We start from the raw sequence: 26,248 nt of genomic DNA on the forward strand, positions 1-26,248 counted from the left end.
AGATTATTATGTCATCCGGATAGAACTATTATAGTCATGAAATAATGATATTATATTACTTTTTGTTCGATTTTAAGGATGACAGTAGGTATATTAGGAGGGGTTATTTTTATTCCTCATGGGGAAATTTTGAGAATCATGTGATTCAATTGATAAGAAGATAGACATGTGCTGAGTATCGATAAATATTTTCTTTTGAATAGTTATCAGTTCTTGATAATTTGCCTATGGTTGTAGTCAGCAATCTAAACTGTAATGTATAGGCATTATTAAATAGGGCTACAAATTGAAGTGACTAGGTATGTTATAATCAAAGTTTAAAGGTAATATTATTTTAAAGTCACGTGTTTTCTACATTCACGACATTATCAAGGTATCAATATCACTATTTCTTTTACAAGTGCGAAATGATCGATGTTGTAGATAACGTTTTATTACGATAATGGTTTTGATTATAACCCCATCCTGGCCGGCCGGAGTGATCCGGACTCACTGAATAAGAGAGGAGGGAGCCGCGCTCGCGGACGCGACAAGTTACGTCAGTTGCCGGCTGCCGTGTCAGCTTGAAGCACGCTCACATAGCAACTGACTAAAACACGGTAATCAACATGGCTGATAGTACTGAACCGAAATCGGACAATATAACAATCCGCCTAGCACGTCCTGAGGACATGAAAATCGTCCATGAAATGATTCAAGTGAGTTCACTTAATTTTATACATATTTTTCAGCTTGTCTTTAATTTGCGCTGTTTATTCATAAGAATCACAAAATTATAACGCTTTGTTATCAAACAATTATCTATGTAAGTAAGATTTATTCTAATTACATTGACTATCAAAAATCTAGACAGGATTATTATCTCTCTTTTGATACGCGATTATTAAGCTCAATTAGTGTACCTACACCGGAATTGGGGACATTTTTTTCATGCGGTGTCTGTAAATTGTTATACCTGTAAATATTTGTTTCAATAAAATTAAATGAATAGTACCAATGTTAATCTCTACATTACGAACCCCTTTATTTGTCTTTCCTATTAAATAAACGTTTCATCTAAACAATTGATAGCATTAAGAAAATTCGTGGTCTTGGAAAGGAAATACTCAAAGGAACCTATTAACGTAACAATGCCGCTAAAACCTTTTTTTAATTCTAAATAATTATATGTATCATAATAAATACATAGCTTTACCGCCATAGATGCGAAGCCATATTTTTAAACAATATTTATTCGTAATACCTACGACATAATTTGAGAAATGCTTTCGTGAAGTTAAAACTTTTTTTTTGTGACCTAACCTAACTTGGTTAAAAGCGTTAAATTGTGGTAAGCGACTGCAACGAATGTTTACAAATAAAAATTCTCCTAGTAATTTTACAAGTCACGCTGATTTCGGCGAAAAATGCATAATCATAATCATGACACTGTTTCATCACGAGCTTTACGTTCAACGAATCGTTTCCTTGAACAGAAAATATTATTATATTTATAGTTCTTTTGCTAAAATTAATAACACCACTGACTAAATAGTTCTGAATTTTGAATGCAGAAGACAACATAGACAATTTCTAAGTGCCCAGTCAATTATCGTATCTAACCTAAGGAGTATATTTTACCTAGATGGGCAAAACTCTTTTAACTTTAACTATAATATGTTTGATAGTAGGTAAACTAAGTACCTGGTTATTAAAACTCACATCTCATGCCCATCTTTAATTCCCATGAGTTTTATACCAGACCTAATGGAGGGAAAAAAAACCGGCCAAGAGCGTGTCGGGCCACGCTCAGTGTAGGTTCCGTAGTTTTCCGTATTTTTCTCAAAAACTACTGAACCTATCAAGTTCAAAACAATTTTCCTAGAAAGTATTTATAAGTTCTACTTTTGTGATTTTTTTCATATTTTTTAAACATATGGTTCAAAAGTTAGAGGGGGGGGGGACGCACTGTACCCTAATAAAACATTTTTTTCCATTTTTTATTTTTACACTTTGTTGGCGTGATTGATATACATATTGGTACCAAATTTCAGCTTTCTAGTGCTTACGGTTACTGAGATTATCCGCGGACGGACGGACGGTCAGACATGGCGAAACTATAAGGGTTCCTAGTTGACTACGGAACCCAAAAAATCGGCCAACATATTGGCAGGCAGGCGACCTATTGATATGAAGAAAATATTTAAATAATCTTCTTCTAACGCTGTCGGTGGATTTTTTTGTGGATTGTTTGTTTATTTTTAACTATTTGGTGAAAGTAGATAAAATCTTTCAAAAATATCTTCGCATTTTTATTGTTTTGCAAGTGGTTTACAACTTTGAGTAATTATACGTTCAAATGGAATTGTAAGTATGTGTTTATTACATTTTTCATTATAATCATTTCAGGAATTGGCAACATACGAAGGATTCCCAGATAGTCCCAAACTAACAGCGGAGGGTAAGAGCATCATGAGCTTTTTTTTAATTGGTACTGACCATCAGGCCCCGTAGCCGTATGGCATTTCTCCGACGCCAAACGAAAACGAAACGCCGCGCCAGTTAGTTCGGCTTTATCGCGCCAATATGCAAGAGCGATAGAGATATATATCTACTAGCGTTTCGTTTCGTGAGCGTTTCGTGAACGTTTGTGCCATTCGGCTACGCACCCAGGTTATGTAAATCTTTGACGATTATACAACCGAAACGCATTTGTCTAAATAATTCACTTTGTGGTCACAAAGAGCCATCAGGCACGAAAAGAATCCGCAAAAATAACCCAATCGAAGGTTGGCACAGTAAAGTCAGTCAAGATGAGGAAACTAGAAGGGAATATATTTCAAGTACATACTAGGGCTCTCAATACCGGGATCCCGCCTTTTTAAGGGCAGATTTCAATACCGATATTTAATTTAGTAATACCGGGATCCCGGTATTTTTAAAAACTAACAAATTATGCCAAATTAACGTAAACTACTCATCAAAAACCGACCGCTCTGACGTAGTTGGTAGTGACCCTGCCTGCCAAGCCGCGGTCCCGGTAAGGGCATTCATTTGTGTGATGAGCACATATATTTGTTCCTGAGTCATAGATGTTTTCTATGTATATAAGTATGTATTTATCTATTTAAGTATGTATATCGTCGTCTAGCACCCATAGTACAAGCTTTGCTTAGTTTGGGGCTAGGTTGATCTGTGTAAGGTGTCCCCCAATATTTATTATTTATTATAAAACGTTAAATTTTTGCATCATGATGGTCGCTACACGCGTAAATCTTGCTTCTTGCTCTCGTTTCTCGATTCGATACATTCTCTGTTTGGTGTTTTTACAATATTAAATTTGTATGAATATGATAGTTTTTTCTATGATTAGCTATAAGTAGATAAAGATACGAGTCAAAAGCATTCATTGTGGTGGGCCTGCCGCGAACCTTTTTTAACACATTTGTTGCATTTGTGAATTCGCACGTAAGCGTGAGCGTGACAGGGAAGCAACACGTCAAACGTAGTTGCCACAGGCCACATACCCTCTGTAAACGAATCGCCTTGATGCATCTATATCATAGATATAACTTTTTTTTTTAATTAATGGTTATTGCATACGAATACGAACCGAACTAACGTATAACGTAGCTACTCTATGGTTTACTATTAGTTTGCGTTAATTTGTTGAACTGTGGCGTAAAACTTTGTCGTAACATTCCCTATAGTAACGAAATTGGGAAATCTGAACTATCAAAATCAAGAAAATTATTTTTCTAACCCGTGAATTAAGTGTTCCTATTCCGCGAAGTAATCTTCTTGGTTATGATATGACTATCATGGATTTCCGCAAAGTAACGCCTGATTCCATAGATTATTTCTTAATGTGATTTATAATAAAATAATCTGTGTCGAACAATTCATAGCATAGCTTTTTTGGCTAATTATTCGATGATTTGGCGGATTTTTTTTATAAGTGCTTTAGCGCCTCTAGCGCCACAAAAAACAAAAATATCACTATATTGTACCACAGATATTGATTACAATGTGTTCCCAAAAAAAAAACATATGTTCCAGTTTCAAGTCAATGATGAAACTGTAGAGTGTGTATATCGAGAAATGCGCTTAATGCTTGTTATTTAATAAAGTGATGTTATAGTCAAAAAATCTACAATACGATTACACCATTAACACTGACTATAAAATGTTAAAGATTACCTACTGAATTACAAGGTTCTATTTCGCACGAGCCTAAAGAGATCGATTTGGCAGAAAATATGGTTTGTTATGGCCGCATCGTCTTGCGAAATCTGCTCTCGTTCTTTCCCGCTTGCTTTTAAACTGCGTCCCCACTTACATACTGATCAATATAACATCGAATAGTCAAGAAAGATGTGGGTGAAGTAGGGAAATTAACTTTTCTAAAAGACAAACAGAACAGAGCCAAGAGAGGTTATTGAAGTTAAGCACCTAATTAGGAATACAGAATTTGCCAAGTACTTTTCTTATCTACTATTTACAGTTTTACACTCCACTCCATTGGAATTATAAGAATCACGAAACTATCAACTACATAATTCGATTTTAAATAAAATTTAAGTGAACGCCGAAAATATTACGCCGCCAAACTTGATACCTGTCAACCAGTCCATTGAAATCATACATTTAGCCTGGCATCAAATGAGGTATATTCTAAATGGTTATCCCGGCATTCGCCGCGGTTCACGGCAGCCTGGTGTCTGTTTTGACAACGAAGCCCAAGATTTGGCGTAGGAACTCTTATTAGTTTTACGAAAGTAACTGAGGATTGGTCCGGTTTACTCTCGGTAATCTTATCTTCTACACCGAAAAGAGACTGGCAAATAACAAATGACATTTAATACATAACTTCCAAAAATCTAATTGCGCTTTCGTACCTATCCAACCCGGCTGGGATACCCCCATTTGCCAGAATTTCATTTGCCATAATTTTATTTGCCACCATATTCAACAATCATAATATTGTTTCTCATAACATCTTATGCTATAATCATTGTTTACTATATTAATCAAGTGCCAGAAACTTTGTTTCCCATAAAGTCAGTTTCCATAATGTCATTTGTCAGAATCATCGAAATCAGTAATTACCACATTCCATACCATCATTTGTCATCCAAATTAGCGACCAGAAAAGTCAATTTCCATAATTTGATTTGGCAGAATCATCAATATGAATCATAAATGCGTAATTATCACAGAGACGACACTACTAGAAGCACTAGAGAATGAAACTGCTATCAGAAAGTAGGTTAGGTTAGGTTAGAACTGTGACCCCCTGGAAAATAAAAATGCTATCAGAAAGTAGGTTAGGTTAGGTTAGAACTGTGACCCCTGGAAAATAAAACTGCTATCAGAAAGTAGGTTAGGTTAGAACTGTGACCCCCTGGAAAATGAATCTGCTTGAAAAGTAGGTTAGGTTAGGTTAGAACTGTGACCCCCTGGAAAATGAAACTGCTATAATAAAGTAGGTTAGGTTAGGTTAGAACTATGACCCCCTGGAAAATGAAACTGCTTGAAAAGTAGGTTAGGTTAGGTTAGAACTGTAACCCCCTGGAAAATGAAACTGCTATCAGAAAGTAGGTTAGGTAATGATATGGGCAACAATTAATATGGCAATAATTCCTTATGGCGTTTGAATATTATATTAAACCATATTATTGCACTTAATAATATGGCTAACAAATAGTATGGCATTGTATGATTATGGAAGGTAATGTTCGGATAAACAACCAGTATGTCATACAATTTTTATGGTAAACAAATCATTCGGGAAAATGAAATTCAGGCAAGTTAGATTCGGGCATATGAATATTATGTTAAATGACTGTCGGGCAAACAATAGACAACCCGCCCGGCTCGTAGCTACCCGGGATACGAAAGCGCGACCTCCGGATTGAAAGTCGCACGCTCTTTTTTTTTTTTTTTTTTTTTTTTTTTATTTATTTCTAATAACACTATAAAGATGCTTACTGCTACAATTTCGCCAAACCAAAGTTTAACGGCGAGGTTTACTTCTAGGCCTCGAGCGCTTAATGATTGTGAAGATTAATTCCTGTGACAAATTTAGTTGCGCGGAATTTAAATTACGTAGAATCTCGAGTAGCAAAAAAAACGAGATTTTGAAAAAAATATGTTTGTGAAGATTAACACCTGCGTTAAATTTTAAGATTAACATCTGCGTTAAATTTTGGAATCCTTACTGCGCAAGAACGTGGATCGGCAGAAACAATAAATAAACTTTTTAACAAAAAATAAAACCGCCTTCAAAAATAAGCGCGTTACAAAACACGGAGAAACTAAAAAGCAAAAAATAATAAACCTTTGAATTCAGATTTCTTATCGGATTGCAATAATCTAAACATCCAAATTATAAACAAATCAATTATTTTTGTAGTCGGTACCAGACCTGTTCGTCGCCTTGCTATTTCCTGTTTGCCCCACCCAACCATACGCAGGCTGGCCCCGACTCCAAAAATAATTGATTTGTTTATAATTTGGATGTTTAAATTATTGCAATCCGATAAGAAATCTGAATTCAAAGGTTTATTATTTTTTGCTTTTTAGTTTCTCCGTGTTTTGTAACGCGCTTATTTTTGAAGGCGGTTTTATTTTTTGTTAAAAAGTTTATTTATTTGTTGATTTTTAGTGGTTCCTATTGATATTATATGTATCAGTCCGAATATATGTACAGTACTGAAAGAATTATCCTTTAACTCCTAACCATTGAGGAGTTGACCTTCCATCATCAGCTCAGCCACATACAATTACTACCATGAGGCGTAAATACTGGTGTACCTTTGAAAAATACACTAAAAACATTACATGTGCCTATAACATTTGAAGAGTTCCCTCGATTTCTCCAGGATCCCATCATCAGACCCCGACTTGGTGCCAATGGGACCATCTCGGGGTTATACCTAACCGATTAAAAAAAAATATTTGAAAATCGGTCCATGATTCTCGGAGATATCGAGTACCTAACATACATACAAAAAAAAAAATCAGTCGAATTGAGAACCTCCTCCTTTTTTTGAAGTCGGTTAAAAATGGCATAAACGTCGTACGAGTAGACTAATCGCTGTATCAGTGTTTCCCCTTTGTGCCCTTAAACCTGCAGTTGTCATGGTAAAATTATATGAAGGTAAATGTCATGTTACAGATCTGGTGGAAGATGGTTTCAACTGCGAACATCCATGGTTCTTCGTTCTGATGGCCGAAAAGGGCAACGAAGTACTGGGGTCCGCGCTGTGCAACCGCGCATATTCAAGTTGGTCTCGTCGTGCCTTTTACATTGAGGATCTCTTTGTGCGACTCGCGGCGCGTCGCCAGGGCATAGGTCTTAAGCTCATGCAGGAGCTCAGCCGGGTAAATAAATTGCCAGATTGCATTACATGTAGAAGTAAATGAGCATATTAGATTGATATTTGAGCATTAATTAATGAGCGAATAACCGAGGCCAAACATCATCTAGTGATCAAACCCATTGATGATTTGCTTTGAAAGCAAAGTCACGCCCACTAACTGACTGCCCAAAATCTTTATTCCGAGAGGATAAAACTATTGATACATCGATATAACTTGGGCAGTAGTTTATGGCTATAAAATAGAAATAAATTCTTATTATTCATATAATTTCTAAGAGAATGTAGAAAAATATGTGGGTATTTACCTTCTAAGGTACTATTTTAAGAGCTAAATATTTATTGTAGACCGTCCATATTAATGTGTAACTAATTACGGGTACTATGTTCTTTTTCTTTTAATGGGAAGCCGCCTTTAGGCTTATATTTCCGCGTGCTCAAATCTCAAAAAATTGAAAGGAATTGACATCAAAACAAAAAATATTTTGTCTTAAAGTTGTCCTAAGTAGGCACTTTAATCATTAGTTTCATTTTACCAGAGCTGAATGTATTAAAATAAAGTAAGTATTGAAATAAAGAAACATTGAAATAGGCTACTTGATCCTTTTTAAAGTCTATTTTATATTATTTACTACTGTCCAATTAACCGAAAAAAAAAATACTACCATGCTCATTTAGTTATCTAAGGTTAGAAAGTTTTGTTGTGATGCATGTGGTTTAAATAAATTTAAACTTCAATATTTTTTAAACAAGCTTTTATTTAACTGTATGTGAAATTATATCTATCGTTTCAAAACGTTGGACAACATTTCAGACACCTCGCCATGAACCACGTTTAGTGAAGCCCTTATAAGTTCAACTATTGCCTCAACAGGGGTGGTGCCGAAATTCTTGCAGTTGTTGGGCGACTGCAGTCCACTCTTGCTCCTTTGCTGTGCAATGATAATTGCATACACGTGTCCCCGGTGATAATGGTGATATTAAAAAAATTAACTTGCATAGGAAGTTTATTTTGATGATATTTGGTACTTCCCCGAAGTCGTTTCGTTTTTACTTATTAAACCGACTCCATTACCTTCTGTGTGAAATTTGCCACCGCTACTCCGGATCCTACCTATGACATGTACCTATGTATTTTACCGAATTGATGAGCATAGTTTGTAATTAATAATTATAAATGTTACAAGTGAATAAATAAGTCTTCATTGAATAACAAAACACTTTAATAGTCAAAAATCAGCCTATTACGTGTCCTGAAAAGTTCTATTTTGGCCTCGGAAACGCAAACAAGAATTTTTAGGACATTGCACAACATTTGAGATACCACACCATTTATCATCTCCAGCGAAAACCTGAGGAGGTCTGAGATGCTCTGTGCATGGCTGTTGTTAAAATCTGTGCAGTTGTTGGGGGACTCCATAACTGTTGCCCATTCTTCTTCTCCAGCTGTGCAATGTTGACGACAAACACGCGTTGCGCTTGAGATTAGGAAATTAAATTGACACAATAAGTTGATCTTCAGTATATTAGGGCCATTCCATATGAAATCAACAAATTTGAATTAAAAAGTGTGCTGCATGATTTTTGATTTAAATAATACAGACTGCACGGATGTTGTTGTTGTTGGGGCTCTGAAATTAAAATCGGGCAAGTAGGTATTTTAGTTTTTTTCCTTTTCCATTAAACACTAGCTGACACCGTGTAACATCCAGTTAAAGTGTGGCATATGTATTGGTAATTCCCTTGCTCTTTCTGGTAAATTAGTAACTAAAAATAAAATAAAAGAAAAGAGTTATCAAGCTGCAATTTTGTCATTTGACAAAAAGTGGTGGTTCATTTCCTGTTCTGATGTGGACTCACAGTTCAATATTTTCGGGAAGCTTAAAAATCCATGACACAGCTAAAACCACAACATCGGTATCAACTGTTTATTCAGTACAAGCTCTTAGGAACCCGAAGTGGATAAGGTTGATTCTCATGCGCATAAAATATTCGATTACCTCGTCTACGTTCAGATGTAGCAATGTGTTAACTATTATTCTCAGTATTAAACAGTGTTGATAAAATCTTCACCCTACACCTTTTTGGAATCTTCCATATTGTAAAGATTTTGCGGTGGTTATAGGAATGGGTTGCTCATCCTTATGAATGTAACTGTGTGCTGTCTCAATTATCTGAGCGTCGCTGTAAGCCCAGCATGCCATATTGAGATTTGAGAAGAAAGTTCAATTTAAATGCGTTGTTTTTTTTTACAATTTCTAAAATTTTTACAGGGCAGTCTACGTTCGGTGTTAGTACTGCAGTTAGTACTTTCGATTTTATACTTATAGTCTGATAAACCTTCAGGTTTTGTCTCTTTAAAAATGCAGAAAAATTTGAATAGTTATGTTTTTTTAGTGTTTTCAATATTATTAGTTGCCTTCATCATAGTTTACAACATGAATACTTCGAGCACAAGGTTTTTTTTCATTTCGAGAATAAATAGCATAACACTGCTTTCTGAGAACGACTTTACTTTATGTTCCGTTTTCCAGTTCAGAAAATGATTATAAAGAGCAGCATTTAAGTTTCGATTTTTCCGGTTATGCGATTTGCATTCGCAATGGAGGCCTGCTCGCATATGTCTGGTCACTGGCGTCTGGTGGTGTTAAATCCATATCAAACTCTGATTCATTCATTTTCCGCCCTACTTTTTAAGAATGACAAACAATTTGAACTTACTGTAAAAAGTATTGCAATTTTTCATACACGATTCAAATCACATCATTACAAAAGCGTTTCTTTGTTACTTTTAAACTTCCGTTCATAAATCAAAATCATTTAGCTAACTGGTTTTTTATCGATATCAGTTACAGATACTTCCCTCCAACGAAAAAGGTATTTTGAGTGATTTGTCTTTGTTATTTAAGTACCTCTTTTCATGTCGACACAATACGTTCCATTCCATCGCATATACATACATCTTTAGTAAAAACATGGTAAAAATTCATGCCAAATTTCAAGATTCTAGGTCGACTGGAAGTACCCTTTAGGTTTTGATTCCCTTGCGAGTACTTGCGAGTTTCAAAATATGCAGCTTAAATTGCTGTTTCTTTTGATTGCGTTGACATAGAAGTTTGATTTTGTTACAGCTTAAAGGTATTATAGACCTGAGTATTTGGTATGAATTTCAATTTAATACCTCTACGCGTTTATGAGGAAATGGGTAGTAAGGTTAAAATTATTAAAAAAAAATATATTATGTGATGTAACTAAAAATTTATGGTTTTCGTAATTTTTCCTTTATCTATGCTATAAGACGTTGCTTCGTACCAAATTTCAAGATTCTGAGTTCACAGGAAGCACCCTGTAGGTTTTGATTCCCTTGCAAGTGTCGAAAATTTGCGGCATAAACGGCTCTATCTTTTGATTGCGTTGGCTTAGAAGTTTGATTTTTTCACAGCTTCAAGGGACAGTAGACCTGAGTAATTGATATAAATTTCAGCTTAAAAAAACTACAGGCTTGTTCATATTTATTGAGAATGCACACAAAACTCGAGAAAATCATATATCTGTATTTTTCAAAATGGCAGAATATCTTTCGCTAGTTAGCCATATTATGTGAAGGAAGGAGTAGTTAACTTTTATATTATTATAATACACTTCCTACGATTTCTCTGAAACAAATATTCGGGATATGTCTTATCTTATAACCTACCTTTTATGTAACTTTATTTACGCCCCCGAAAGATAGAAATTCGATTAACTAATTCCATCTATTAAATCTGTTATTGTTACTAGCGGGCGGTGAGTGAAGGCGTGAACCGTATAGACTGGCACGTGTTGAAGAGCAACTCTACTGCGTTGGCATTCTACAACCGACTGGGTGCGCGTGACCTGCGTGTCACCGAGGGTCGCACCGCGCTGCGTCTGGATCGCGATAGAATTGAGGCTCTTGCGTCAGGGGACTAAATAAAACATATATTAATGCTATGATCTTAATTTCACGGAGAGAGTCATATAGGCTGAGTTCCTTTGAGGTGTATAAGTATGTATACTTAGCAATAGGTGCAGAAGAGCTTATTATTAAGAGTAGTAACACCTTTGTAAATATTTATTAGTTTCTTTTTACGAGCATGGCTTAATTTAAACGTTGATATAAATATATATATTTATTAAACTCTATATTGGTACTTATCTGAAGAAAGACATTTTCTATCTATTTACCCCACAAAATGCTGTGCATTTATACATGTTTGGGCCATACGGATTTGCATTTGTATATTCCTACATAATAAATGCATTTATTGATTCCTTTCTGCCTTTATTTATGAAAGAATGAAGTCCTTTTTATTAATTTAGTGAGTTATAACTTAATTCTGATTGACATCCATAACAATCAACTTATTACTACTCAGAGGTAAGTTTGCTTCATTTGGTAGTATCATAACAGCCATGAAACTATCTTCCTCCTGTCTATGTGTTCTCAAGAATTGATTTTAAAGATGATTACTTTCAGTATCTGGAGCAAAATTTATTTTGGAGCCTTAATCCATGGGATGGGACTACGCCGGCTCCGTTAAGAGACTTCACATTATTATCAATAAATATACAAATGATATAGATCATTTCTTAAACGACATTCCAGAAGAATCTTTGGAATGTCATCAAAATCTCTATTTCAATATCAGCAAACGATCTCCTTATTATCCAAGATTTAAAAAAGAGGAATCTGTTAATTTCCTTTCGTGGTTAATGTAAATGTACTTAGGTATGAGTGCTATAGATATTCTTAGTTGTTATTTCAGTTTCTTGTTGTATGTTGGAAACGTATTAATTTTGCAAAAACCATTAGTATTCTATTAGTTGCTCCTTGGACAGTACAAATGCAGCATAGTGCTGCTGTTGAGTGCGGTTAGTGCGCCGCCGGGCAGTTGGCGCAGGGTTCAGGCGTGGAGTGTGGACCGGAGGTATCGCTGGAAGCAGGGGCCACAACTGCTTCAGCCGTCAGCTTGTTCTTGCGGCCCTCCCTCCTCCAATTCTCCAGTGTTAATCAATTTAATAATTTTAATATGGGAAAATGCTTATTAAATTACGAGTACATAGTACTTAAAGTTTTGTTAACTTTTATAGTAAAGTCTCAGCCAAAATAGTGCTGCAAATTAGAAAACTAATAAAGACGGCATGTATACTTCCGTATTTCTGACTACAAATTTTTATAATCATTATGAAGCTGTACAGCATCACTCTTTACTACGCTATATGCTCTAGAATAAATTGTTCACCAGCTTTCTCAATATATTATCTTCAGTGGATGAATTTGGATTGTCGTAAACACCGAGGGCAGTTCTGGTTTGTGATTGAATATTTAAATCGCCTGCATTTTTCTTTTTCCGTTTACAGCATGTAAAAAAAATTATTGCGTCCTAAGTCTACACTACGTCTTGAGAACTGTAGAGATACAATCTCGTTTTGTTTTTTTCTTGAGCTTATTTAAGCATTGTTATGTTTTTATCATCTGGAGTTTAAGCAACTAGTAAGACAAGCAAGTCTATATCCTGATCAACTAAACGACGATTTGTTTGTGTCGGTCAGATTCTTCAATAACTGTTGTAACAGTTATCAAGTCAGCGTCACCTTTAGCAAATCGTGAACGTATGCCATTTTTGTTATACTTACTTTATTCGTAATATTTTTTGCCTGTGGTTCTGTTAAAGGTGTATTTTCGGTAAAAGCAAATTCACGTGTTTTGTGCTGCAATAGCCGTCTTTGCCATTCTAAACTCTTTGTGCTTAGATGATTTTTGGAATAACTATCAAAAATCAAAACAACTATTTAACCATATTTTTTAAAATGTTTATGTATGTGATAGATAAAGCATCGTACCCGTTCGAGAAGGTGCCTTCTTGTTTGTATACTACTACCCTATGAAGAAGACAGCCACCGTCTATAATATTTCACTCATCAGCCTCTATCCCTCTATGATACTGGTTTTTTCTGGGACATAATTGAAAAATGCATATTGTTAAAACAGATTTCTATGACTTCCATCGATGAATTTTCTTCAAATAAAGACCCTGGGTACTTAGGGCTTATAGCTCGGACTCGAAACAAGCCCGCAAGTTACCTGGAGAATGTAGGTATATGACAACGTATTCTTTGAAATAGTTGGGCTGTAGCATTTCCCACTTTCACAGTAGCGCTGTTTAAACTTAAACAAAAGAGACTTGCACGTTTTAATTTTTCGTTCCGTTCCGATTTAAACCTTCGATAACTGTTCTCATTATGGATGTTTCGCCTATATCTATAAATCATTTTAATCGTAAAATGTACCCAGGCGATTTCATTGCCCGCTCTGTCCGGAATGCCACCGCAAGTCCGTACGCTACTTACGTCAATTTGTTGTTGGTATATACCTACATAAAAAGAGGTTTTATAAGTCTTAGTAAGTGGCCCTTACATGATCCAGGGTCTAGCCACTAGTGCCACTACCCGAGGTTAAACGGTTAACTTTACTCCGGGTGCTTTAAAGAGTTACATTGTAATTTTTGATTGCCTTTAGCATTATGTTTCTATTGCTATACCTACATACGAGTACACTCTCATGGTTCATGTTGAGAATGTAGATACTTAGCCCAAGATATACGGTGACCGCTTTCCATCAGGCGGACCGTATGTCTCCACCATCACCATACCACTGACGTGGTATAAAAACAAAATCATCTGAATATTATATGAAACGCAATAAAATATGATGAGTGCTTAACTCCGGGAACGATATACGTTCAACCCTGGATCATGCAAGTGGCCCTTAAATGATCACAGTGGTAGTAAGACAAAGTTATCTATATGATAAAAGATATTTATTACTATAATAATGAAAAGTTTCAAAAATACACAAATCACCCGAGGTAAATCACAATTTAAGTTGCAAGTGCTTTGTAAAAAAAATAATTTTACACATGCTACTTCTAATGACTTCATTACATCTTTAGGTTAAAATCTCTATGAACGAACGTTCTACGTTAACGAAGGTGAGTAAACAGACCTCGTGGGGAGAGGGACGTGCTTACATTCATACGTTTACATAACGTCGTGAGAGAGTAGACTACCAAAATAAATTATTGTCGATGGAGAGTCGAACCGAACTCGATGCAAGTACGGGACGATTAAAAATATCCGACACGAGCAGTGTGGATTAAAGGTTAGTCGCCTAGGGTGGACACGAGTTTGGGGTTTGTGCTTCTTCGGTGGCCGGAGGAGCCAAAGATGTCGGGGGCGGAAGAGGGAGTAAGACGAGCGCGCCCGGAGCGTCAGGGCGCGTACGGTAGCGCGCAGCAGTGGCGCGCGGAGCCACCGGTGCCAACAGAGCCAGAGGTTCAATGGGTGGCGAGCGGACCTCCGCGGGCACCGCGCCGCGCGCCCCGGCGGCCACAGCGAGTGCGTCGCCTCGCTCCAGCGACCACTGTCGTCGCAGTCCGCGAGGGCCCCCGGCCAAGCACCTGATAAAAGAATGGCTCTTATTGTAATTTTGTAAAATATTGAAATCATCCGGAATTAAAATTACGTAGTTTGGGGCAATTAAAGTTACTAATATGTTTAAATAGTTTTAAAAAAGTAAACTCTACCAAGAAATTGTTAGTGAAAATGATAATACAATATAGAACATTTGAAAAAAAAAAGACTAATTACTGTGGTGTACTGTATTTACATTATTTCACCTAACGCATTCTTATTTATCCTATTTCTAAACAAAAGAAATTGTTTTAATTTCATCTTAAAAAATGTTATTATGTTTTAAGACTTTTAAGTTAACCATCCCGCCGAGAGTTACCATAAAACGCTAAGGCTGTGTCATCTACATAACATAAAAAACACAGTTTTTAAGCTCTAGGTACATGATGTCGTTGATATATGAAATGAATAATGTTGGGCCAAGTATGCTGCCCTGACGTACGCCGAATGTCACAGGTTTCACAGTACGAATGACGGTGTCGGAGCTTATGATAGTTTGCCATTTCTAAATTGGTGGTAATTTAATTAAATTTAGTTGTTGCAAATATGCGAAAACTAGAGAACAGATTTAACGAATATTCGATAGGAAAACATGGACATGGTGTTCGTGGAGGTACAGTCAGCAGCAGAAGTTGCGTAGCGGGCAAGGTGTTCAAAATGAACTTGACACGATCTTATTTTTAAGACAATAAGAGCGTGTTAGGATCATTGTGAACACCTTGCCCGCTACGGAACTTCTGCTGCTGACTGTATGTATATTATCTCGAAAAAGTTCCATAAGTTAACTATCCGGATTATTCTGAATGATATTGTAAAAAATCAGTAAATGTTTCTTATAAAAATTTTAAATTTCAAGGTGAGCTCCTGGCAGGACAATTGGGTTTATTAACATATTTGAAAAAAAAAACAGACACAGACTTGTAGGTCAACGTGTTTTCGTCTGGCAAATCTATGTGATAATTGGCTTTGCCTCACCAACAGATAGCTGATATGTTTTGTGGTTGTAAATCTTCATCGGTGAATTTCATTTACATCATAATCTTCACAGCCTTGAGTAATAAATGTATCGCACATATTATCGATTTCACAATTTGCATTCGGCACCTAATATTGCATACAGTTCAGTGCATAATCCACCCTGTTGCCGAAAAGAACCAAAAAATTTCTAGATTGTCTTTATTTAACGACTTAGTAAATATTTTAAATTCTTCAAAGCCTTCTCTTTGTAGATCTTGATATAACATTCGCGCATAACCCATATTTTCCTGGCGCTATTTCTAAATTATGTTATTTCTATTGAGAGGGATGATAATAGCAGAGGTTGCCGCTGTGGCAGGAGCGGGAACGAGAGCTGTGGCGGAAGGAGTGGCAGAGGCCGCCGCTGAACCCACTTTTTGCACTACACTGTGAGCGGCGCCTACTGGACCTGATTTTTGTGAGCTCGGTTTGTTCCTTATTGGCACATTTTTAGGGGTGAAACGAGCTGGAGTTTGCGAGTTATCGCCGCCTTTTCTGTTCTTTCCATAGCAGTCCGAACATGTCCAACTTTTAATTTCGATTGTTGAAAGATACCTGAGATTGTATGTAAGCTGTATAGAAGAACTGCGTGCAGGATTAGGAACTGCAAATGGTTGACTGAATAACGTGATACCATTATATATTATCACTAAAAAGGACGGAGGGATAAATACCGATTGCCGATGGCATTAAGACTTCTCGCTTCCAAAATTGCACTTAGGTAGGTATGTTCTTTCTAAATTAAACCGCTTTTCAAACCTGTACAGCTCGGATTTGGCATTAAAAGAGGAATAGAATAGAATAGAAAGGTGTTTATTTCTCTAGTTAATATGTTTTACAATTATATCCATCAGGTCGGTTGTGTGTTCGGCCTGTGGGTGTGTCAGCTACTTACAATATATACTTATGTTCGTCTGAAAGATCTGTATAAGTGAAATGTTGTGTGTGCTGTGTGCTTGTTAGTGTGTGCGTAAAGAATAAATTTATATAAATTTAAATGTAGTTTCATGTTGTCCTATCCTACCTTAATACTATTTTTACAACTTATAACTAATTTCCTATAATCTATGGGGACGTGGAGCGGTCGCTCGCTTGCTGAGCTGCCGACTCCTGTCTTTTTTTGGCACATAATTAATTTCTCCTAATCTAGTGTTAGTTAGTAGTGGGTTGTATTGCCCGTGTCTGATGTAGGTGTTACCAGGGGTATCTAGATCCGCAATGTGCATTTCGCGGAATCGGCTCAGCATGTCCTCATTTAAATCTTGTGCGCGGAGATGCCATGGATCCCAGTCGAGCATCTCCCACAGTACTGAAGTATCTAGGCGTTTTGGGAACTGTCCACTAGTCTTAAGTGCCATTCGATATTGACGTTCAATTTTGAGTAGGTTGTTCTTACTGTAGCGTCAGAGTAATTGTACCACGCCATAATCCAGTATTGGAAGTAGAAAGGCCTGAATGACAGCGAGTTTCACCGTCAAATCCGTCTTAGCGTGCCAGCCTATAATGGGAACTAGAGCACCGCGCGCCCGTCGTGCTTTCTGCACTACGTAGTCCGTATGTTTACTCATGGTCATGGTCCTGTCTAGGTGTACACCCAAATATTTTATGCTGTTTTTATATTCAATTACCTCGTGTTTGATGCGAATGGTTCTGCGGTACTTTCGCTTGTGAGTAAACATAGCACACTCGGTTTTCTCTATATTGCACTTTAGTCCCCAACGATGGTAGTAATCGATGACAGCTTCGGTGGCCCAGCCCGCTCGGCTCGTCGCACTGTCTGGTTCGGGAGACCTGTTGAGTATACACAGGTCATCGGCGTATTGAGAAAGCATTAGTCCGCGGATCCGGTTTTGTTCGTCCCAAACGTCATGTACATACATGTTGAAGATGATTGGGCCCAGGATAGAGCCCTGTGGGACTCCGTGTGGCACCGCTTTCTCTTCGCCGTTGGTGGTTCTGAAACGTCCATAGGTTTTTCGACCGCTCAGGTAATTTTCTATCATTTTGATGATGTTATTTGGAACGTTTGCTGTTTGAAGTTTCTTCGTCAGACCCTCGTGGTTTATGGAGTCAAAGGCTTTCGAAAGATCAGTCGATACTAAGGCCACGCTTTCCTTTGCTTCTAGGGCATCCGTTATGAACTTTCCGGTACGAAGTATTTGCGTGCCTGTTCCTCTATTTTTAGTAAAGCCATGCTGGAACGGCGGTTGGAGTCTGTCAGTCGTTTGTCGCAGGCGTGAAAGAAGTAAGCGCTCGTACAATTTACCCATGATGTTAAGAAGGGTAATGGGCCGATATGATTTGGCGTCGCGGTGGTTCTTCCCAGCTTTATGCAAGAAGATGCATTCTCCGATTTTCCACCTTTTGGGATAGTACCCTGTCAGTAACAGGTAATCGGCTATAACTTTGTACCGGATGAGAAAGGGGTTGCCTCCGAGTTTCAGAGCATCTGCCTTGATTTTGTCCGGACCTGGGGCCTTCTTATTTTTAAAACGTCTTAGAGCTATCTTAATCTCCTCTGTAGATGTAGCGTCGAGAGGCTGAAAGGGCGTGGTTTTCTCTGTGCTCTTGTCATTATTATCTATTTCGGCTTCTGCTACGATCGCTGCGTCGACTAAAGTGTCGATAGTCTCTCTCTCACTGTTGCATCCCTGGATGTGGGGGAGTCTTTGAGCTGGTGCTTTCAGGTTGCGTTGGATTCGCCACATCTGAACTCTATTGTGTCGTGGGTCATTTACCATTCTCACCCATTTCTGATCATTATACTCCTGGAGCGCCTGTTTGACCAGGTGTTTCAGACGGTTGTAGGTCGTTCTTTGTTCCATTATTCTGTCCTGGTTAAAGCGTAGTCGCCACGCTTTACTTTTTGCTTTGTTTCTTTCGTCTATTAATTTATTAATCTCATCTGGAAGTTGATCTCGTCTGTTGTACTCATGCAGTGGCGCATACTCATCCAGAGATTCAGTAATAGCATTTTCTAGTTGTTCTATGTATTCCTCGCATTCTGAATCAGATGTGATTTCTTTTGGTAGCTGAGTGGTTTTGAGCCATAAAGTTTGTTGAAATTGTTGTCTGGTTTCTTCGTTACTTGCGATAGTACGGGTGTTTCTTATCATATTTTTCTCTATCCACCAATATATTTATATCTAGTAGCCACGGCATGTGGTCAGAGCCAACACATGATATTTGTCGGCATGTTACTGTATCGAAGGCTTCCATTTCGTATGAGATTATTGCTGCATCAAGAATGCCATAGCCCGCACTGTTTGGTCGTGAAGGTAGGCCTGTGTGGTGTATAGTGCAGACGTCAGAGTTACAGAGATCACGGATGAGTATTCCCGCTCCTTCGTCCCTCGTTTGGTTTAGTGCGGTCATTTTGAGATTGAGGTCTCCTATGGTTATGTTCGGGGCTTCGGTAACAATATCTTCTAACTCGTCCTTGAGTGCTGTGGCGTCAATGTGTTCAGATCTGTGCGGTATGTATATTCCTTTTATTTTCAGGTAATCTCCAGTTACGTGATCGTAGGTAAGATTGATGGCGACGCCTTCGATGAGGCGGTCTTCTGATTCTGTACCTGGAGTGACGTCGGTCTGGCTCCAACGTAAACCTCGCATCACGTAAAGGGCTGTGGTTAGATGCGATGCGATCGAGTGAGTGATCTTGTCATAGTTCGAGAGATTCATGTGGGTTTTGGAAAAGTCCACACGACATTCGTTGACTATGATTATATGTGGCTTGTGGCGATCAGCTAGAGATTTTAACTCGAGAAATTTACCTTTGAGTCCTTGCGCATTTAGGTGCATTATACGCAGCTTGTGATATTGATGTCTGCGATTACTTGTTGAGAATTTTTATGAGAATATCGTGTTGTAGCTGTAACTGGAGTAATACTTGCTTCATGATTGTATGTAGCTCTTGCTCAGGAGGTGCCGTGCTTTTGACCTTGTTTGCCATCTGTTCTGGCTGCACTAGGTGCTGATATTTTGGTTGTGCTTGGGGCGCTTGATCAGGCGGTGGTGGAAATTCTATAGTGGAAGTTATGTTCGCGTACGAGTAGTTAAAAGAGGTTGCGAGTCAGCCGTCCACGACTTACGAACATACGTAAGGTGGATGTACTAGTGCTCGACGCGGTACTAGTACTCGTCACCCATGGTTTAAATAGCGATTAATAAGATAAGATTACCGTTACATTCATCGCAATTAGATTTATTAGATGAGAAATGTTTGTAGCCTTCACATTTCATACGCCATATTATAAAATATAGAAACTTTTTTCAATTAATGAATAATATATGTGATGACATTGTCATGAGCAATCAATCTCTCAATTTTGTTAGCGATTTGGTAAAGCTTTGCTCGTATTTACTTATTTGAAATACTTTCACGGTAAGTTGTGAACATATTCTATAATTGTGTTGGTGCTAGAATGTGCGGGAAGATATTTAAGTAATTAAATGTCGATTTCGTTCATTGTTACTGTGATAAACAAGCGTGTCATTTATTAGGACTGAAAACCGTCGCAAGTCTAAAACTCGACACGGCTGGCATTTATTGGGACTGTTACGTTATTTTCCAAGTCCCAATGTTTGTCGAGCCGTTTTTTCAGGATATCACGATTAAAGTAGCCAAAACGAATCGTTTACAGTTTCATATTATGAGCATATTTTTCTGTAAGTCACATTAACTTTACTGAAAAAAACAAATTACATGCACATAGACAGTTTTTTGTATATCTTTTACGGTTTTATTGATATGTTTTCTCGTTAAATGTAGTGAAATCTGTATAATTTCTTTGGGTAGTGCTTGACATTTCATTTTTCACAAAACTTTGGGTATATTTTCAGAAATGCCGCCTGATAAAGGTCAGTGGAAGAGATATTCTCAAGAAGACTTAGAAAAGGCCATAGAAGATGTGTTAAGGGGTTCGTCCATCGCCTCGGCAGCAAAGAAATTACATAAATGTAAATTACATATTTTATTACATAAATGTAACACGTAAAAAGTAAATGTTATCAACAGAATACGTTTTTTTTTATTAAATTATTTAATTTTGTAGTAAATTTTAACCCAAAACACTTGTTTTTTACTGTTTTTCCTGAATCATACTTAGATGTCATCTATTAGGACTGCCAGCAAAAGCACCTGTCAGTTATTCGGACAAGCGTATTGACTTATGTTTTATTTAATTTTGAGATTTTTTTATATTATCACTGTATGAAACTAATTGCATTTAACAAAGTTAAAGGTCACATCTCCCAAAAAAGATGGATATGTTTTGTATAGATGGGTAAATTATCGTAATATCACGAAACACATAAATATTTTCCCTTAACTTGTCGAGCAGTGGTACATCCACCTTACCTCACATTTTTCGTCTCGCGACGTTGCTGGTCAAAATTGATGTTTGAAACCCTTTTATTTTAGTGAACAGGGACATCTTGCTGACAGAGATAAAGAACAACGTACCTGAAATTTACAATTTACCTTTTTTTTATGCCGACCCTACCAAATAGATTTTGTCGCGAAAATGTATTATCTTCAGAATCCAATATTCAGTTTGGCTATCAATCCAATTATTCAAAATGTAGTAGTAGTAGTAGTAAACTCTTTATTGTACAATGAATAACAAAAAACACAGTAATTTACAGTAAAGAACAGTACAAAGGCAAACTTATCCCTTTGAGGGGTTTCTTCCAGTTAACCTTTGTGAACGAGAGGATAAAAAGAGATGAGGGTGACAAATGCAGCAACATGTACAACAATAAGGTACCAGAAAGACAAATAATTAAATAAATTCACACATAATTTATGGGAAAAAACAAATATTACATAAAAAAAGTAATGTAGAAATTACACTAAAAATGGGAAAAGAACAATTGAGAATTTAAATAATTCAGACATTGAGACAATGAGACAACACAACTCATAACCAATCGCTTCGATTAGCAATCAGATAGCCACAAATTTTTCAATCTCGACTTGAGCGATGAATTTCAAATCAGAGTTTAACGTTTGGTATCTTGGTTTGGACGATGGAACCCTGGGAGGCGACCTCGAAACCATTCTTGTGCTTTCTTGCAGACTTTTCAACAATAAATTAAAACTAAAGTTACCTTGGTATGACTGTTGTTTGTAACAATAAAGTATATAGGAATATTATGTCGACGTTTTGGAGCACAAACAAAATCGTCGTCAACTAATCTTCGATCTCGAGGATGTCTTATCTCGAGGAACACGTGAATTTTTGAGTTTCAGCAACGTTTCAATTTCAGCAATGTTCTGAGCAAAGCTCGGTCTCCCAGTAGTTTCTATTAATGTATTGATGAGACCTCGTAGTTGTTTTACATTGAAAGATATGAGGAATATGTTGAAAGAATGCACCTGTAACGTGAATATGGCGCGCTGAGGTCAGTGGGAGTGGCGGCCGCGGACGTCCCTGAAGAGGGCGCCCGGGGCGGCGGGCTGCTGTCGGCCGACACGGCGCCCGAGCGCTGCCAGGCTGTTCAAACAGTCATCTCCATTAAACACGTCACTTTTCATCATTTATTTATTTTTCATTCATGTACTAAATAAGAAATTACAATAGTGATTTGAAATTACAATAGTGGTATGTGAAACATAAACCCTGAGAGATTGTAGCAAATTAGTAGCTAACATTTATTTTATTACAATGTTATGTAATGTACACAAGAGAATCAACGCCAATTGTAAAGGCCTGCCTATATACTGACGTTGTTAATAAAATAAAAACATTACTTTAAATTATGTCTACAATAATATACCTACTTTAATAATGTATGTACCTACAGAGCAGAGTATAAAGGAGAAAAGCATAGGGCGCGCCACCTAACGCTAAGATTTCTTCTCTTCTAATAATTCGAATATTGAGTAGTAGGCTTTACTGGTTAATAGGTATGTAGTTCTTTTAATTTATTTAGGAAGATGTTATAATTTACCTCCGATTTAATGCGGTTAGGGATGTTATTAAATATGTTTTTTCTACTCCCGAACTGTTATTCGTCATTTACAGGGTCGTGCACAGATCTTTAAAACCCTACATAAAGGTCTATTTCCCAAAGCCAGCGTCCGCCGGCTTTCCGCGCATGTGCGCAGTATCGAAAAAACTGAAAACGCATTGTTTAGCTCTGTAACCATGGCAACGCCTTATAACGACACTGCGGGCGTGCGCGGGAAGGCCATGGGCAGCCGAGCTGACAGTGCAAACCTTTGAGTCAAAATACAGGAAACAGTGTGAATTTCACGAAAGTTATTCAAGAAAACTATTTAAAACTAAGTGCATGGTCGTAGAAAAAGTATTGTATGCAACGGTGTTTAACTGAGTCAAAAAATACTCGTGGCGTCTCAATAACAATTTTCGGCTTCGCCTCAAATTGTTACCCACGCCACTCGTCTTTTTTGACCTCCTTTAAACGCCTGTTGCATAAAATACTATAACAGATCCATAGTATGGGCTTTATTTAATAACTCTAGTTGAGTTTTCTTGATGGAATATAATATTACTTATTACACCATTTTATCAGGGGCGGCTCACTCCGCGATTCTATCACCGCGCTACAAGTACATGCCGATGGCCGCGAGTTCGCGTCAGTTCCAACGAATTTCTTTGTAAAGGTTCCGAATATCAAAAGAAAAACGGAATGCTTACATGATTACTCGTGCGGTAACGAAAATGAATGATCCCAAGAAACCGTAATCTCACAGTCGCGAGTCGGTTAAAAACTTGAATTGTAAACTTGAGTTGAAGGTTTCTTTTATTCACTGTAAATTTTTTACCAAATTTGTCGGAGCTTGTCGATGCATCAGAACGCTGACGCTGGACCTGAATCTCCGGCTTGTCATTCGTAGAATTTTCGTTTGATTGCGTTGGAGGAGTCATTGTTTCGCTATCGTTTTCACTGTCCGCCTCAAATAAGATTTCTTCTGTCCTGTAACCAGATAAAGAGGTACTTGACATAATGTTTGTTGCCTGTTTAAATACAAATAAAGACTACCAATTACGTCGAAAACTTACTCTAGAGGCGGCGGTGTCGGAAGTGCTTTGTCGAAGCCCTCTTTCCCCAGAAGCCAGTAGGTGTGCATGGCTCCCTTGCCCTTGATTTGAGTCAAGCCCCGTGAACGGAGACGGTAACCGCCCGCTGTCGTTAATCGCTCAGCAGTCGTCGAGGAAATTTGAATACGCCACGCAGCACCTGTTAGTTTTAACAATTACTTATAAAATGGAACTGATTAAGTGATCAAACAAAAATGCTTTACTCTGTGCAATCTTTATATTAAATATTGAAGCTCAACGTGTTAAAGTAACAATTAAATATTTATTGTATGTGCGTAACCATGCCAACGGCAGATACTATTAAAACTCTTACCGGTAGATTCCATTCTAGAAGCTGTGTTAACAGTGTCACCGAAAAGACAGTATCTCGGCATGGTAAGGCCGACGACGCCTGCGCAGCACGGGCCGGTGTGCAAGCCAATACGGAGATGCAACGGCGCCGTCGGCGCGTGTCTGATGCGGAAACGGCCCGCCAGGTGCAGCAGGTGCAGAGCCATGGTAGCGATGCTCTCGGCGTGGTCTTGCGCACGAGTCGGCAACCCGCCCACCACCATGTAAGCGTCGCCGATCGTTTCTACCTTATAAACCCTGTATTGTTCTATGGCGGCATCAAATACTGTGTACAAATCGTTTAGCAGGTCGACCACTTGCACTGGCGTTGCCCGTGCCGCTAGAGCCGTAAATCCGACTATATCGCTAAAGTAGATGGACACATCTTCAAATTCTTCAGGTTCTACTCGTAATCCAAGAATTAGACGTTCTGCAACAGATCTGGAAGGTAAACGAAATTTGCAATATACGTGTAAATACGACACTAAGTATACTCTTGGATTAATTATGCTTAAAATCTAGAAATATTCAACGAATGATTAAATATAGGTATCTACATCTACATAATTATCTAGTTACAATTAAATTGATGTGGTAATTACAATTAAGTATTTCATACCAAATGGAAAAGTGTATTCTTATTTACCTCGGCAACATTCTATTGAGGAGTTGTTCTGTTTTTTTCTTTTCCATGTCTAACTGTTCCGTCCGCTCTTTTATAAGTTCTTCTAGATTGTTGCTGTACTTCTCGAGCATCTCAAACATGGAGTCCACTATGTTGATTTTTCTGTAAAAATATGATTTCTAAATACGTCTCCAGTCTTTGAAATGTAATACGTGAAAATACTAATGGCTCATTTATTTTAAAGTAGATAAATAAGGTTGTGTAGGTACTCAGTGGCGAACGAAATGCAACTCGATAGACCATGTAAACACCCTGGTGCCGTAGCCGAATGGCAACGATTTAATACTGGACTGACAAAGACAATTCAAAAAAGCGTACCCTTGAAATGCATGGGCCTTTTAGGCTTAAAACTAGGTGGCGCTGTTCGCAGTCTGGAAGTAGCCAGAATCATATTATCCTCAAATATTTTTTGCGTGTTTATATGTTTTATTAGAACAAATTACATATTTTTTTATTTTAAAACTATTATATCACGTCAATACTTTTTCTACTTCTACACTGATGAAGCCTAGACAAATTTATTTTGAAAAAAAAAAAAACAAAATTGTAGGCATCACCAGTGCAGTTATGAAAATGAATGAAAAAAATGAAAAATCGTTTATTGGTCACAGATATTGTGTTACAAGGTAAGAAAGGGTTGGGACCTCCTATTAAGTATATCAATACTTGTAGCAGGAGACCCCGCTCTTCCAGCGGCAAGGTAGGGGTCTACAAACCAATACAAAACTCGTTAAATTACGTTAGGTACAGAAAAATTAAGTTAAAAGCGTTAAAAGTATAATATTTCTAATAGTGAGACAGTCTAAAGTCTAGGCGAAATAACTTTCTTACTACATGTTGGTAATAACTAATACTTAACATAGGAAAAACAAAAATGGCTATTTACATGTGTATATAATATTAGGAACAAATTATAAGTGTATAAGTAGTGTGTATTAGATATATTATGTGTGTGTGTATGTGTGCGTGCGTGCGTGCGTGCGTGCGTGCGTGTGTGTGTGTGTGTGTGTGTGTGTGTGTGTGTGTGTGTGTGTGTGTGTGTGTGTGTGTGTGTGTGTGTGTGTGTGTGTGTGTGTGTGTGTGTGTGTGTGTGTGTGTGTGTGTGTGTGTGTGTGTGTGTGTGTGTGTGTGTGTGTGTGTGTGTGTGTGTGTGTGTTTGTATGTATGTGTGTTTGTGCATTCATGCGATACAGATTGAGTTTAGAGCAAAATATATGATGATTACCTAGTACAGCAATTTAATAATGACTCTGTTTGCTCATAGTCTAAATTATGTATCCAATCCCGAA

At 37.5% G+C, this 26,248-nt stretch overlaps 2 protein-coding genes across 3 annotated transcripts in view; one reads left to right on the forward strand and one right to left on the reverse strand.

Annotated features, from left to right (window-relative positions):
* The first annotated feature begins 422 nt into the window (after nucleotides 1-422).
* On the forward strand, nucleotides 423-11,654 carry LOC125241691 (diamine acetyltransferase 1-like). 2 transcript variants are annotated; one of them, XM_048150284.1, is made up of 4 exons: nucleotides 423-698; nucleotides 2,389-2,440; nucleotides 7,160-7,365; nucleotides 8,176-8,464. In XM_048150284.1, exons 1-4 carry the CDS (start codon nucleotides 609-611, stop codon nucleotides 8,212-8,214), a joined length of 387 nt encoding a protein of 128 aa, XP_048006241.1. In that variant the 5' UTR covers nucleotides 423-608; the 3' UTR covers nucleotides 8,215-8,464. The 2 variants fall into 2 exon arrangements, with proteins under 2 accessions (XP_048006241.1, XP_048006240.1); XM_048150283.1 differs by lacking the exon at nucleotides 8,176-8,464 and adding an exon at nucleotides 11,142-11,654 and having other exon boundaries at nucleotides 434-698.
* A 2,538-nt stretch (nucleotides 11,655-14,192) lies between these two features.
* Nucleotides 14,193-26,248, reverse strand: part of LOC125240450 — a 40,237-nt gene continuing 28,181 nt past the window's right edge. The window contains exons 9-14 of the mRNA XM_048148344.1: nucleotides 24,921-25,061; nucleotides 24,258-24,715; nucleotides 23,906-24,083; nucleotides 23,668-23,819; nucleotides 22,255-22,372; nucleotides 14,193-14,842 (exon numbers count right to left, since the gene is read on the reverse strand). Of these exons, the coding sequence (XP_048004301.1) occupies nucleotides 14,554-14,842; nucleotides 22,255-22,372; nucleotides 23,668-23,819; nucleotides 23,906-24,083; nucleotides 24,258-24,715; nucleotides 24,921-25,061 (1,336 nt within the window). The 3' untranslated portion in view covers nucleotides 14,193-14,553. The remainder of the gene's footprint in view (nucleotides 14,843-22,254; nucleotides 22,373-23,667; nucleotides 23,820-23,905; nucleotides 24,084-24,257; nucleotides 24,716-24,920; nucleotides 25,062-26,248) is intronic.

This window comes from Leguminivora glycinivorella, chromosome Z (assembly GCF_023078275.1).
Source record: "Leguminivora glycinivorella isolate SPB_JAAS2020 chromosome Z, LegGlyc_1.1, whole genome shotgun sequence".
Lineage (NCBI taxonomy): Eukaryota > Metazoa > Arthropoda > Insecta > Lepidoptera > Tortricidae > Leguminivora > Leguminivora glycinivorella.